Here is a 16,361-nt window from a genome sequence, read left to right on the forward strand (position 1 = left end):
CAGGTCATTGATCGATCCAGAAGAACCTGAAAACTCTGAAGACTCCAAGGTAGGTGACAAATCCACGTGCAAAACTTTCATTCATTGTCGAATTTTGCTGTCGGAATATTTGCCTCTGCTGCTATTTGTGGAATGAAAGAAACATTTTCATACTCTTTTTATTGTGTATCTTTTAGGACTTAGCTGCTGCAGAGGTGCGCTGCTCATGTAATGGTGCGTGTGCACGCAGAACTGGCGGAGGTTCTTGTTCGTGCGAGGTGGCTAACCAAAACTGCATGTCGAATTGCCTTTGCAATAAAGTAAAATGCAAAAACAAGGTAAATTTTAACAATTTTATTTTCTTACATGAAGAGTTTTTTGGCTTATTGCATCTTTGTATTAGAGGCAAGTGAGGAGGCAGGGGCTGAACGATTAAATATGCCAGTGAATCCTGATGGAGAGGTGCAGTCCTCAGCAACACAAATAGAGGTGAAGACTTTTTTATTGTTCGCTCACAAATACATTGTAGTCTACATAGAACTTTTAACCTAAACATTAGTAAAATAAACCAGAATGCTGTTTATACCTGGGGGATCCCAGAGTAGGATTTTCAGCCCTCTGTTGGTTTCTCTGTTCATACTTATAATATTTACACATTTTGCAATGTTCTGTTTGGTCCAGGAATTTTTGTCAAGGCTTACTAGACAGGACATAGAGTACCTCCTCAGGAATGTTTTGGCAATGGGAAGAGGGAGTTTGGACTTTGCAAAGAAGTTGCTAGATGAGAAAAATGCACCACCACCACCTCCCCCAAGCCCAGGCAACAACAGTTTTCCAGAGTGGTGCAGGTGTGGAGTTTGCCGGCCTATGCCCAGTGACCAGGAAAATCTCTGTTGCGAAAGGGTCGACTGCATAACTCGTTTCCAGGTTTTCAACAACATTTGCCTTGACAGAGATATTTTCAAAGTATGTATAAAGGCTTGCTGAGACATCAGAGCAGATGATTTCAATTTTTCTATGGAAAGCTTTCAAAAAGCAGCATACAGACAATACATTCTTTGGAGATATAGAAAACTTGGACAGGGAAACAGGAGGGTTGTCCCATCCCGTGCAGTTTTGTCAAAACGACATGCGTAACATTCTCCAGATGGACGATACATGGGCTTTTGAAGCAGTTGAACTTTAGAAGCATTGGTACCTGCAAGTAGGGAAAGGGGCTGGGGACCAAAAGCAGTCATGTCACAAAACACACTGTTTAAAAATCAACCTTTTCCTCCCCTCCCCTCCCCCCCATTACACTATCATATAAATAATGCAAGGCTATTATCAATATAGGTTTGTTCATCCAAACCACCTTTTTGAGCGTAATATCAATTCCAGTGTTTTGGGTGTGAACTGCATGGTATTTATTACAGCCTCTGACCCTACACCCTTGTGAAATTTGTGATCAAAGGGACATACTTGGGGGACATTATTGTTAACAATAACAATAACAATTTGATTTTTACACAATGCAAGTATTTTAACTTTTTACATAGATTATTTCAGAACATTTTGATGGCAAAGAAAGTTTTGGGAATACCAAAATGTAATAAATTTTGACACCATCTGCCAGTATTATCATAAGAAAACAAGAATCATAACATCTCCACTTCTGGAACAAAGCCATATAATTTACACCAGTAATGTCACACATCCTGTAAGAAGTTATGGAAGTACTGTACTGTTAATAGCTGGTATTAAAGCTGTGTGTATTGAAAGTGAAAAAGAGAACGGTCTTGTAGAATTCCATGTATTTCCTACCCCCAACACCAATCCCCATCTGAAAAAGTAAGAAAATCCGAAGACCCTTTTCATGACAACCATTTAATTTTCTTAGAAGGAATGAAAATTAACTAGAAAGAGCAGGTTTCGACGGGCGGGATGGCCCCTTAAGTAACTCTTCCATGGAAGGTGCTGCCTTCATTCTGATTGTAGGGGCTGTCTGCTAGGGATTAAACAGGTTGTCATCTGTTGGCTGTGAGAAGCTCTCCTCTAAAACACAGCGCTCCTTGAGCATCTTATGAAAGGAAAATAGCTGCTATTTTTAACAATCTCAGCATGGAACTTTTGGGTGCGTTTGGAATACTTCCTGTGACCACATGCATCACCAACTGCATTTACCTGCTTCCCTCTCGACAGATGCATGTTGTGATCGATGACAGCTAACATTATCCTCATGATAAAGTAGGGATATCTGAAATAAACAAGTTAAAAAAGTTGAAAGTAATCATTACAAAATTTTGCAAGAAGAGACTACAGCAAAAATTAAATATAGGTTATCAATGGTGGGGAACTTCTTTAACACTGATCTTTATATTGCTACTGCATGTGGTCTCTGACAGAAGGGGGCCTGACAAAAGACCTGCAAAGACAGAAAGACATACACAATACTCAAGATTGATTTCCTTACTCAAATGCCAGCGCTTTGGAGCATATTTCGTGAGCATACTATTGTAGCTCTCCAGGACACTTGTATGCCTATATAAATGATAAAACTAAAAGTTATTATGAATGGTAAATTAGTACTTTAGTGTCCTAATTTCCTATCATGATCAGTCACCATGAATTCTAAAAGAAAGCATTGATGTAGAAACAACCAATTTCTAATAATTAAGTGCTTACTTTATGTATGGAATGTGTGAGATTCATCTGCAGCGGTGGGTTGCTGGAGGAAAGGGGAGGTGGAAACATTTTGACCAAAGCAAGAAAATTAACAGTTTTCAAGTTTATAAAACCACTGCCGACTACGGAAATTACTAACCTGAACCAAACATAAAACTCCAAGTTGTTAAGCCACTTCTTATCTAAAACAACCTCCCTGAGAGCTGTTACAGATTTCGAAGACTTCACCGAATACATCTTTCCTGAAGTTTCTGTTTCATCAGGGGAATGCTTGCAGGCTCCTCCAGCCCATTCGTGTTCTCCACAAACATGGTGAAGAACACCAAACCAAGTTTTCTAAAAATTAAAAATGATAAACATGAACACTACTAGAGCTAAACAAAAAATTACTAGAGAAACAAGAAGTCCAAGGTAACTTCATGAACATTAATAAGACAGTAAACATTAGTTCAGCTGAAGATTCTGATTAATGTGAGATGAAGTGTCATGCACTCAAACCAAACAATAAGACAGCAGTAAGATAATTGCATCTCAAAGGAAAAAAACTGTACAGCAAAACTGCTTTGTGTAGATCACACAACAATGGCACTCCTATCTAGCACAATATTCAATTAAAAAAATTGTTTCCAACCTTCAGTTCATCCACACCTCCATCACAACTTTGACGGCAAAACCAGAAGTGGTTGACAATGTCATCAATCCACTCTTTCAGAGGTTCACATCCTCTGATGTGAGCAGCCTGTTGCAAAAAAGCAAAACAAAACAAAACAAAAACAGAGGCAAATTTAGCTCAAAGATACAAAGTAGGGTGGCCAACTTAATCATAACAAAGACAACTAGAAACATTTGTTTCATTTGGGAAACTAGACCATACATGCAACATGTAAATGACATTGATAAAACCTGCACTTACTTGATGAAGACACTTCTCAGCTTCTTTGCCTTGTGCCAAATATCAAGAGAGTGAAACAGTTCCAACAACTGTGGAAATTTTTCTACCCAAACAAAACCAGTTATTATTAGTTAATACCCCCGTTGCACAATCCTCTCACATGGCATGGAATTCATTATTCTGGGATGCAAGTTACACAGTGGGACTTTTAAAATAAAGGAAAATCGGGCTGGACTGGTACGGGTTCCTTTGTTTTGGAAGTCCCACTGTGTAACTTGTGTCCCAGCATACTTAATTCCTAAACATGTGACCGGATTGTGCAAAGGGCCTATTGACAATGAAGCTCTCTCTGATTGCTGTTTTATCAATAGTTATAATTCTCAAGGCACAAGCACAACTGTTGGTGATCAAGTCCAGGTTTCTTTACTTCCTTGATGAAAATAACTGTTTACTATTTAATATACCAAGTAATCACCAGCTGTGGGGTTTATATGGGGAAAAAACTGCACCCAAAGAAGTTCGAATACATGTATTTATACTCAAGGCCTCTAAGGGTAGCCATTCCAAACACTGAGAATAAAGGGATTTAAGACTTGGCTGATGAGATGCTCGAGATGAAAATTTGCAATCAACATAAGCATACCTTTCATATCATGCACAAGCTTCATAATTGATGAAGAAGCATCTGTTGCAAGCTCACTGACAGGAAGGACACTAGCCATCTTCTCAAGAAGTCGTCTCAGACCTTCTTTCTCCATGACATCTGAGTTACCCCCTGTCTCCCTTTTGTCAACAACTGCCATGTCCACAACTACTTTGCTGGCATGCTCCATTAGCATGTAGACACAATATCTTGCACTATGTCCTGGAGAGTCATTCCTGCCATCAGCACACAAACACAAGTCGTCATACTGTTGAAGAATACCAGTTATTGAAGAGTTCATTTCATCCCAAATCTCCTCAACCACAGGGGCTGCACAGTGCTTCTGGAATCTTGTAAATGTGTTGCTGCTGATAACAGTTAATCTAAGGGCTTTACATAGCAAGGAAAATTTGCTGTAGTTATTCCCAGAAATGATTATTGCTGCTGCAAGAAGGGAATCATTCAGGAAAAACTCTACATTGTTCTTCACTCCTACATGCAAGACTTCTGAGGACACCCATTTCTGGCAATGCCCATTCTTACATATGCGAATGATCTCAACTCTGGACCCAATGGTCTTCACATCTTCCTTCAAATGAAGTCCCTTGCCACCAAGGGCACATTTATCTCCTGAAAGTTCCAGAAGCTTATTGATGGAGACCATAACCCTCATTCGTGAGTGAAGGACTGGTAATGTCTCAAGGTCACCTTTGCTAGTAAGCTGCTGGAAAGCATCCTCTAGCTTCTTAAGAATTTCAACTTGATTTTTCTCTGCTGATTTGGTGGTTTCTTCTTCCTGGGGCATGCTTAATTCTTCTTGAAGGGCCTCAGTGATAGCAGAACTTCCAGCAGCGCCACAAACATGGCTGGTACATCATCAACGTCAGTAGGTTAAGGGGTTTCAGCAACAATACAAGGAGCTACAGCAGCAGTATGATGAACACAGCTTGAATCATCTTCGGCACCATAAGAAGGATCAACCATTGTAAGGGTTCTTTCATTCTCCTCACTGCTGACGTCCATGCTGTGAATAAGCAGCATAATATTATTATATTAATTGCTATAATATTCACCACCCCCTCCCCAGCCCCCTCCCACCCCCATCATGATGAACTGCAGAACAACTCTTTACTGTGTGACATATGATGGTGTGCCTATCTTCAAACATGCATACAGAACAGGCAATGTTACAAGCCTATATTTCAATTAAAATTATATATTTGTATTTTCACAAACTGGTGTTTGCATACTAACTTTAATCATTGAAGGTTGACCCTACTCACTTTTCACCAAGCAACTGTAACTTCAGGATGCTCAGGACTGCCATAGCTATCAAGACTCCATTCATCGTAATCACTGAATTCATCACTAGATGTGTCACTCCTGTTAAGATCTTCCACAATGATGTTCACACTGCACACAGAAGTACATTAAAATCTTGTGAAATTTTTGACATTGTGAACTATGACTTACATATTGGTTGAATGTATGGGACATTCATTTACTATGAGTCATAACTGCACTCTGTCTTGAATTGTCAATTAAACTTCATACATTTCTTTAATTGTTTGGTCTTACAGAGCCCCCCCCCCCCCCCCCTTCCCAACCCAAGGAAATTCCAATCCCTTACGTGGGGGTTGTATGGATTTTTTCTAGAACTGCACAATACACAGTTGAAAATACACTAATTGTATAATCTATGATCCAAGTAGTGTATTTTCCATATCCTCAGTGGCTTGAAGATATCAATAATGAATTTTATCATTCGATGCATTTTTTCTTCCTTTCCATTGGTTGAGATCCCACTACATGACCTGCAAATAACTGCCTACAGATAACAGTATGCTCATGCATAAGTAACATCTCAATGTGTTTTGCTGCAAATAATATTCTGCCCATGGGTAATTGAAACCACATTCATGAGTGAAAAATGGCAGATGGCTTCCCTGATCAGTCAAGAAGGGATTAAAATATTAAGCAAACCTGGTGATCGAATTATAAAACAATTATTGAACTTGGTTATCGCAAAACATCGTGATTTGTCAGAGTCACGCAGATAAATTATTTGCTCAAGCCTTCGGCTTCAGCAAATAATTGATCTGCTCATGTCTGACAAAACACAATATTTTGCTCAACCTCATCCAATTATTTTTAAATATTCTACTTGCTGTGCTTGTCATATTGTTTTTAATGCTTGAAAAAAAAAAGATATCTCTTTGCGCCACAATGCTATATCCTTTATTTGCATTCCTTTGCTCCAAGTCAGGAAAATGATGATCATCAAATATAGGCTCAACTGATGTATGAGAGTCTTCTTCAGACAGGCTGTCATCACTTTCAACCCCACCAGCAGAGAATGGGTTGCCAGTCAAACTATTATTGGTCTGGTCAAACAGTTGACTTCTTGAATGCCCTGGATCTGGTTCTCTTTGTTCCCCGAGTCTGATATCCCTGTGACATCAACACAACTTGAGGGCGACTCACCAGCACGATTTGCATGAATAGGGGTAGAAAACAAGGGAACTGCATCTACAATAAACCAGCAAATAATATGTTTGTAAATAACCTATTTATAAGAACATTACATATTTATCGAATAAATATACACACAAAAAATAAAATCTAAGCTTAGGTAAGTTTCTAAGCTTGTACATGTATAAGCTTAAAAGCTTATGTGAGACTTACAATAATAAAAAGAACTTGCTTACTTGTATCATTATCTTCTTCACAAGACAGAGGTAAATTTACCCCTGCAGATTCACAACTGGTGTTTGATCTAATAAGGAAAGGAAGAAAATTGACTACAAATGTTGCCTGGAGATGTGTATCGGCAACACAGGAAAATAAATTTATGTAAGAAGCAGAACAAAGGGTTTACACCATGTAGCTGTCAAGCAGCAAACCTCACCTTCAACAATGTAACAGGAATTCTGCAAACTCACTGTCTGTGTGTTCTGAAATTCCCAGAGCTTCTTTTCTATCCCTCCAGAGATTAAAAACAGATTCCCTGAACCGAATCGACTTCAAAGAGCCAGGTAACTTTGGTCTCCCAACACGACGGTATGTAATGGGGGCCATTTCGTCAGGCACACATAGTCTTCACAGAACAAAATCTATGAATATATACAGAATATTTACAAAATACTTTCAGAAATATAAACAATGACAACAAGAGAAAGTATTTACAGCAAGAGAATGAAAAATATTCCAAGGATTGCTTTGGGAACAAGCGATGCAAGTTTGCTTCGGAAAATTCGGTAATTTCATGTAACACAAAATCCAGGATCAAAGTATCATGGTGCGCAATGCATCAAGGGTGAAAATGGGCCTTTAAAAGTTGTGACAAAATATTTTTTCCACTGTTGTCATGCGTGATTAACATGTTTTTACATAAATTGTCATGCATTCTTGTCCAAATGGCTTTTGCATTTAAGGGAAATAATTTGAGTTTGAGATAGGGGGGATTTGGAGATAACCGGGTTTGAGATGGCAAATTTCTACTATAATTACATTGCCTGTTCATTTGTTGAGTTAGCTGATGAGCCTTTGATTGTTTGGACTTTCCAGGTTTTGTATTTGGATACCTACTTTTATTTTCGTTGGTTCAGGAGTTAATGAGCTAAGATCTTTTAATTGCCAAAATACAACTTGAAGTAATTTGTAAGCTACCATAATGGAGTCAGAACTTATTACTAATATGTAACAACATTGTCATGCAGGTAACAAAAACCTTCAATACTGTTTTGTGATTCAAGAACCATTTTTCAATGATATATAACAAACTTTGTCTTTTTTCTTTTCCCAGCTCGTAAAGGAGGTAGAGCTCTTCAAGTACTTACAGCTGACCAGGTATTGTTGTGTTAAAGAAAGTTTATTAAGGTGCCACTAACCCCCCCCCCCCCCAAAAAAAATTTTTCCTTTAATAAAATCTACTAATTTCTCTGATTACTTCAGCAAAAAAATTATCTTGATTGATCAAATCCCTGTATTTCTACAGGCATTTGAACATGTAATTTCTATGTTAATGACCGAGCAAAGTGGGATCTGGGTCAGGCTACCAGTGACGTCACTTCAGGAACTGGGCTAAAACACTCGAGAGACTTTTGACTGAGCTTTGAGTGCTGTCAAAACATTTTTGAGTTATTTGTGATTCCTCTTTTATCAAAACCAGACCAGATTTTTAAGTGAAAGAACTGTATCATCTAGCATTACAATTTGGAGTCTTAAGAGCCAGGCCCATAACTATGGACCAAACAACAGCACAAGTCGAAAAATCGAGTTTGCTCATTTTTTTGCCCATAGATTGGCCCTAGCTAGTAAACAAATGGACCATAGTTAGTTTCTGCTAATGCAGCTTTTTTGGGGAGAAATTTGCAAAAAACGATTGTGCCCCAGTTGAGCTCAAAATCTACTTCCTGTTATGCTAAATTTTCTGAAAATTTGATTGCTTTGCGCGTCGCACAGCAGCCACTTGAGAATCTTTCAATGGTCTTTACATTCAGCTCAGGTCTTCATGGTTTGACTGAGTGAAAAATAAAATAAATTGAGGTTTCTTTGGAGCCCGAAACAAGATCGAACAGAAATGCAAAATATTAGAATGTGTTGCAAACGAATTCTAGCACTAAAATATCGCCATATTTTTCTCTGGGCTATAACTTTAAATACCATAAAAACACTTTCTACGGGTTAACTGTACACCCACCTGTTTGAAAATCAAAAAACATCTCTGGGCAAATGGTTTTAAGTCACCCGCCTTGGCTTGTGCTTCTCATAAATTTTTCCCTGAACTGCCGTGAGAATGTAAACAATTGCGTGATGCGGGCGGTCACCCTGAATACATAATTCATTTCCAACAAACCGCAGATGGCTATCTTAGAACATTAGGGTGAAAAAAGAAAAACACAATGGACCACTTTTAACTTTAATATTTTGAAAGTCATCGCTTTGGAAATTTCGTTAATTAAAAACGCCAATTAAAAGCAATTTACTTGGAGTTCAGGTGTTATTGCTATGTTGTTTTAAGCTGTCGTTCTTTCTTTGATCATTTTAATTACAAGAACGAGTTCTAGAAAGAAAATCGTTCTAAGTTCATTTGTTAAATGTAATGACAAGTTGATATTATTGGTTTGTAGCCTTACGTGATCTGAAGGAACACTACAGTGATTAAAATTGTATTTGTTGATTTCGACGGATTGATTTTCGGTTAAACCTTTCTATTTGTACCAGCACATTTAGTGCCTTTTCTTCTGCTAAAAAGTTGGAAAAAGTAAAGTAAACAAATCCTAAAAGTTTAAATCATAAATAAGAGGCATCAACAGTGCAAGTGTCTTGGTAAGCTGTTAATTTGAACAATTACTGTGCTGGACGGATTGCTTTCCAGGTTACGCACGTACTATACATATAGTTCATTGTGCGCGAATGTTTCTGTTTCAAACAACTGAAATGCTCAATGCTTTTCTTTTTTTCTTCAGTCTTAAAACTTATTGTTAGAGTTAGGCTAAACCCTAAACTGTTTTGGCGGCCAACCTATTTTTGGCTAATTGCTTAATCAAATTATGTATATATTTCATTGAAATTCGCTCTTCCGTGACCGACTTCCGCAAACAAAACAAGATGGATGTTCGCTGTTCATTTAAGACTACAATCCTGGTCAAAAGTGTTGGGACAGTTACGGCAGATGACTTCACAGGCAGCCTCTCTTAAGACCAAAATCGCGCAAGCCCGCCTACCCCCCTCCCCCCTGTCAATGTTGATAAAAGTCTTGAAGAAAAAAAAAATCCTTGACAATAGCTTCAGAATAGCCACGTTTCAAGAATTGTTCGCCTCCTAGAACAGTATTCTCAAACTAGAGACAATAAGATAGATATTCACGTCTTATTCCAATAATAGTGATTTTTCAGCAATCGCATTCAGTTCCAACACAACTGTCTAACCACTTTCTGTTGTCCCTTTTTCCTTTCTTCCCACATCCGATCTAGTCTTCAGAATAGCTTCATTTTCTTGCAGCATTGCTGGGGGGGGGGGGGTCAATTGTACTTGCTTTTATTCATCTTTTGTTCCAAAACATTAAGGACGTAGTTGAAATCATGGGTTTTAATGCGCAAAAAGGGGAGGTATCCTGACAACTTATGGCCAGGATTGCAGGTTTGCACTAGAGGAAATTGTTCCAGATTTGTGATGAATCTGGAACATTTTAGTGGCGGATTGATTTTGCCGTTTACACAAAAGTGGACGAATCCAAAATAAAAACTCCCCAGTTTGGTTGTGTCTCCAGAGATTTCCGGAGATTTTAATAATAATAATAAAAGCTTTATTTAAAACTGAAAGACCGATCAAGGAAGTCCGGAATTTAAAGTGGGAACTTTGAATCCAAAAACTTTTGAATCCGGAGAGTTTTGTTGTGTAAACGATTTTCTCTTCAATCCAGATATTTTTCCGCCTGTGATCTTTTGAGTTTGCGGTGGAACGAAAATGGCGGATAACATGATCCAGTCGTAGTCGAGTGGTAGGCTCATTGATGGCCATTTGATGGTGGTCGCTGGGTGATTACCTCGTGTTGTTTCAGGTGTAGGTAATCACTTTTATAATGGCTAATGCCATATTCCTCAGAAGCCCAATTTATACTTTACTGCGCAAATGACGACGCTGGCACGATCAAAAACCTCGACAGTTCTAGATATTAAGTAAAGACCAGAATAAATACCTGGAGGGACCTGACATGATGGACAACAGTACCATGGTCAGCGAGTTGAAAGAAAACTTCAGACTGTCTCAACCTACCCCTAGCCTTACTTGCGGGGCCATTTTGTTTCTCGTTGTCAAGGCAACAAACTGCTTGTTAACCATTCCATCATGAATGTTCCTGGAGTTATTGTCGTGTGTAAACGGTTAAGAATCTGAAAATCCTTTCACTGTAAACCCCTAATAATCCAAATACTCTGAAATTGATGAATCCGGGAACTTTTACAAATCTAAAAAAACTCCTTTAGTGTAAACCGACCTAGTCCTAGATCGACCACTGTAATGTTTATTTGTCTACCAGTGTTATGATCTGCAAATTTCAGTTAATTGATCAAACAACCAAAGTAGAAAGGATGGATTTTTTTCCCAGTATGATTGAAACTTAAACGCAATTTCTTCCTCAGCTAATTCAATTCAAGAAATTCCGGGTTTTCCAGCTGAGTTTGAGCATATTGTATAGGTAAAAATTTTCTACACAGCTAGAAGAGCTGAGATGCCGTCACGCAGTTAGTAGTTTATAGAATTTATGGTATTTCCACTTGACTTTATTTGTCAGTCAATGATTCAATTGCCATAAACCATAGAGGATTGGTTAAGTGTATCTTTAAAACTGCCACTGTATTGTAAGTTATCAGTGAAATCAATAAAATAAACAAGTGTTAAAATCATTTCCCGGAGTACTGTAGTAACGTTCTTTATCAGGGATATCGTGGGTGTTGCAATGCAAATGAAAAAATTTCCATTATTTTATCCACACAACGTTTCAAAAATTGCTTTCATCGGATTGCTGGAAACGAATATTTAATCAAGAGTGGCTATCTGCGTCACACAATTGTTTACATTCCAACAGCGGATTTTGGGCAAAATCTGTGAGAAACACAGGCCAAGGCGGGCGACTTGAAACAATTTGCCCAGAGATATTTTTTGATATCTTAACAGGTGGGTGTATATTTAACCTGTAGAAAGTGTTTTTATGGTATTTAAAGTTATAGCCCATAAAAAATATGGCGATGTTTTTATGCAATAATTCTCTTGCGACACATTGTAAAATTTTGCGTGTCAGTTTGATCTCTTTTCGGGCTCAAAACTAACTTTGATTTATTTTATTTTTCGCTCAGTCATACCATGAAGACCTGAACTGAATATAAAATCCATTGAAATATTCTCAAGTAGCTGTTCTGCGGAGTGCAAAGCAATCAAATATTCGGAAAATTCAGCAAAACCGGAAGTAGATTTTGAGCCCAATCGGGTCGAAATCGTTTTTGGCATATTTCTACCAAAGAAAGCTGTATTAGCAGAAACTAACTATGGTCCGTTTCTATTCTTACTAGGACCTATTTATGGACAAAATACAAGCAAAATCAATTTTTCGATTTGTGCCATTGATAGGCAATTTAGGTCCATTTTTATAGGCATTCACTCTTAAGCTACAATTTGGACTGCTGCGAGGTATGTATTTTTTCCATTTCGAAGCGCGGGTAGCCAGTTGAGATTGTTGCATAATTTAGGCCAGGATCAACCCTGAGCCGGCCAATAACATGTTTATCTTTTAAAGATGTCAATGAATACAAAGAGTTGGTAATTTGACTTTACTAAACATGCAGATTTCGGAATGTCAAAACATTTTTAGATTCAAACATTGATTTCCACCGAAATACAAGTTAAAATGTGATGCAATCAGAGTCCACTCCTTCCTACTTCTCCAGATCAATGATTGAAAATAGTTTTAACATAAGAGATTAGCAGAGATGTCAGCAAACAGTATCCGAAGGTGAGGTAATTTTTCGTTTCATTATTTTTGACCGACAGTAGTATATACATAGTCAATTACTGTGTACAAACAAACATTGCAAGCTACGTAAGCATGCATATTTCATACTGGTAAATCGTGGAAAATCCTTTGACAAGATCTTGAAAAGAGGTTCAGTACAGTATTAGTTAAATGAATACATTTCTACTTCACTGTTATTTTGAATGAAATGTCCTTATTATGTATGCTAATAACCTGGGAGTTCTCGACTAATTAGTTTGCGTTTTGGTTGACTGACAAGCGCATTCTTCTTTCAGCACCACAATCTCCATTGGTAGCTATAGAGTCGAATCCTAATTGTTTCTTTCACTTTCCTCATATATTATACATGCTTGATCCATTCAAAGTTTGTAATTTAGATATATTTCATTAATCAAAGACGAAGCTCAAAGAACAAAACAATTCTGTATTCGGAATGGCCATTGAGAAACACAGCTGGATTATGACCTCTGTTGTGCGTGTGTTTTTAGTAAAATCCACAAATTCATAGCTAGTTCACCAGTTCAAAGCCTCAACAATCTTAATCACCTTGTTGTAGGACATAGGTTTCATTTACTATTCGCTTAGAAAAGTCTCTTTTTCAAGTACAAAAACCGCAATGCATTAAATTTAGCGTGTCATTTCCTCACACCTATAATTTCCATTATTTTGTTTGATCTGGGACTCAGAGGATCACAGTCATTTGATCTCGGAATAGTCAGATGGCTTCCAGCTTATCCCCAATTCTTGTCTTATGGAGTACCTTGGCAATGTTAAGCTTTCCACTAGAGATAGAGAAGAATATACAGGCCATGAAAATCTCTAGGTTTTTACAGTATATTCGAACTCGAGATCGAAGAAATCCTTGATGGCTCCCCGGCTTTAGCTTCACACAGATTTGGTGTTTTTCTCATTTCTGGTCGAGTTTCATCGAGATAGAGGTATTGTAATAAGAGGAAAACTCTATCCTATGCATCCTGTATATCTACAGCCTCCAGCAACACATCTTCCTTGCATTCTGCAAAGATTTTGACACACTATTGCATGTTTGCTCACATTCTTCTTAGAAACAAAATATTGTTATTTCTGAAATGACATCAGAAGGCAACTCATCCCATTCTCGACTATTCCTCAGTTGTGAACATGGAAACGGGAAATTTATGTTAGGGAAAAAAATTTGGGGGTAAGTGGCACTTTAAAGGATCGAATGGTTATCTGTTGCTTTTGTTTTGGATTAAATACTGTTCCTTACATGTATTTAGCAAGCATGACAAAAAGGAAAGGCCCTAACATTATTTTGTTTTTTAATGATAGTAATGATGATGATGATGATGATGATGTTATGACAATTGTGATGATGGCAATTATAAGGATAACGGTTTAGTAGCAGCGTGTCTGTCCATAATGTTGAGCTATTCGTCTAAACTAAAGCAGGAAGCTCAGATAGCTTTTAACCGGTTTTGTTTTTCTGATTAAAAGTACTTCACAAGAAAGGTCTTGGGAAAGTAGATATAGGTCATAAATAGTACGCTGGACAAAACTGTTGTGGATTGACATTTTACAACAAAAAATTAAAACAAGCAAAGTGACTCAAATAATTTTGGGATTTTCTAAACTTTATTTAATTCTACACATGGAAAATTATTTTCATATAAATCACACAAGGGAGACTAGCATTACAACGTAGCCAACTGTTCATAACTGAATCACAAAAGTATGCAAAATTATGTGATTCTGAGAAAAAAAGTACCATTCGAAGTGTTGTTTCGTGAGGAACATTGTGATGTGCTTATGTATTTTTTGTCAACAATTTGACAAGAAAGCAGGAGAAAGACTTCACAACTTATTTGCCCACTGAAATGCGATACTGTCTTCAGACATTGGTCTTCTTTGAACCCTTCTTGCCTCTAGATTGGTCTTCCACCTGCTTTGAAGATGGCAGCCTTTAGTTTGTCACAATTGCACAAAATGCTGTTATGTCAAAGCATTGTCTGCCAAGAACCTCAGACAATCCCATTTGTGCTTTTCAGAAACATGCCGGACCTGTTTCTAGGTTCATCTACCAGGAACTTGCCATTTTCTCGCATTTTCTTGCCATGAGACTTTGTTTGGTTTGCCTTGTTGCCTTGTTAGCCTTGTGTGCCTTGTTTGCCTTGTGGCCCTTCAATGGTAGCACCATAACCTGAATGTTTGATTTGCTAAACCACTGATCTATCACAGGACTATTGTGCTGTTTGGATGGATTATTGCACCCCATGCATCTCATCGAATACATGACAAAAAATCCACAAACACGCAATGATCTTCTTCGCACAACAACACTGGTCTACTAGGATGTTGATGAAAAACACAACTATTTCTCTTAGAAATCGCATGACTTTTCGTACTTTTGTGATTCAGTCATCAAATTTAGATATCTTGTAACTCAAGTCTTCCTTGGGTGATCCATATGAAGATAATTTTCCTTGTGTGGAATGTAATAAGGTTTAAGATAGTCACAAAATTATTAGCATAGCTTTGCTTGCTTTAATTTTTTGTCAAACGATGTTGATGCAGAACAGTTTTGTCCAGCATACTATCAAAGTTTGCATGATCCACAACTGTCAATAGCATAGTGGTAGTTTTTCATGAACTTTTGGTTATTAGTTCTAAATATCGTCCACGACCACCCCTCGACTATATACGAGTTGGTGATGAAGTAATCAAGTCTAGTAAACAGGCCAGGAATTTAGGAGTTGCATTCGATCAATGTTTGGATTTCAAAGAACACGATAAAATAACCTGCAAGAGCGCATTTTTCCGCATTCGTAGTATAGCTAAAATTAGGCGATACCTATCCCAGAGTACTACTGAGACCATTGTTCACGCTTACATAACATCGCATTTGGACTATTGTAACGCCCTACTGTACGGTCTCCCAAAGTATCTGATTAATAGACTTCAGCTTGTACAGAACTCAGCAGCTCGCCTTGTTACCTTGACTAGAAGGCAAGAACACATCACACCAATACTAAGGAGCTTACATTGGTTGCCAGTTCATTTTAGGATTATTTTCAAAATATTGTTGTTAACTTACAAAGCTCTGAATGGACTGGCCCCTGATTACATTAGAGACCTACTGCGATTTAACATTTCTGGTCGGACACTAAGATCTTCAAACAACAGGTTGCTTGATGAGCCTAGAGCAAATCTTAAAACGTATGGTGAAAGGGCTTTTTCCATGGCGGCACCAAGGCTCTGGAATAAACTACCCCTCCAGATCAGACTTTCATCATCAGAGGCAGTTTTTAAGGCTAATCTTAAGACTTATCTTTTTAAGCGTGCATTTGATTTGTAGTTTTTACTTTTTATTTGTAGCCTAATTGTATTATATAGTGTATTTAATTCTTAGGATTTTAACTTTTAGGATTTAGGATTTAAGGTTTTTAAAGAATTAGGATTTTAATTTTAAAGTATTGTAAAGCACCATGGACAATTAGTGGAAAATGGCGCTATATAAATGTATATTTATTTATTTATTTTATTTCATAATTATGACATAGTAATCATTGGATATTATCCTTCAGTAGCATTTTCAAACAACAATACTGACAAAAATTCAAATGAAGCCTGAAACTACTGTGAAATTGATGTTAAAATCTTGAAGAATTGTA

At 37.5% G+C, this 16,361-nt stretch overlaps 2 protein-coding genes across 3 annotated transcripts in view; one reads left to right on the plus strand and one right to left on the minus strand.

Annotated features, from left to right (window-relative positions):
• LOC145479968 (delta-1-pyrroline-5-carboxylate synthase-like) overlaps positions 1-16,361 on the plus strand; it is a 192,779-nt gene that overhangs the window by 110,353 nt on the left and 66,065 nt on the right. For both annotated transcript variants that reach the window (XM_081458450.1, XM_081458451.1), the window contains one exon: positions 7,984-8,027. In XM_081458450.1, the coding sequence (XP_081314576.1) occupies positions 7,984-8,027 (44 nt within the window). The remainder of the gene's footprint in view (positions 1-7,983; positions 8,028-16,361) is intronic.
• Positions 445-5,869, minus strand: LOC145480011 (uncharacterized). Its single transcript, XM_081458506.1, has one exon. It carries the CDS (start codon positions 4,981-4,983, stop codon positions 4,084-4,086), a length of 900 nt encoding a protein of 299 aa, XP_081314632.1. The 5' UTR covers positions 4,984-5,869; the 3' UTR covers positions 445-4,083.

The sequence above is a fragment of the Orbicella franksi genome, chromosome 2, assembly GCF_964199315.1.
Source record: "Orbicella franksi chromosome 2, jaOrbFran1.1, whole genome shotgun sequence".
Classification (NCBI taxonomy): Eukaryota; Metazoa; Cnidaria; class Anthozoa; order Scleractinia; family Merulinidae; genus Orbicella; species Orbicella franksi.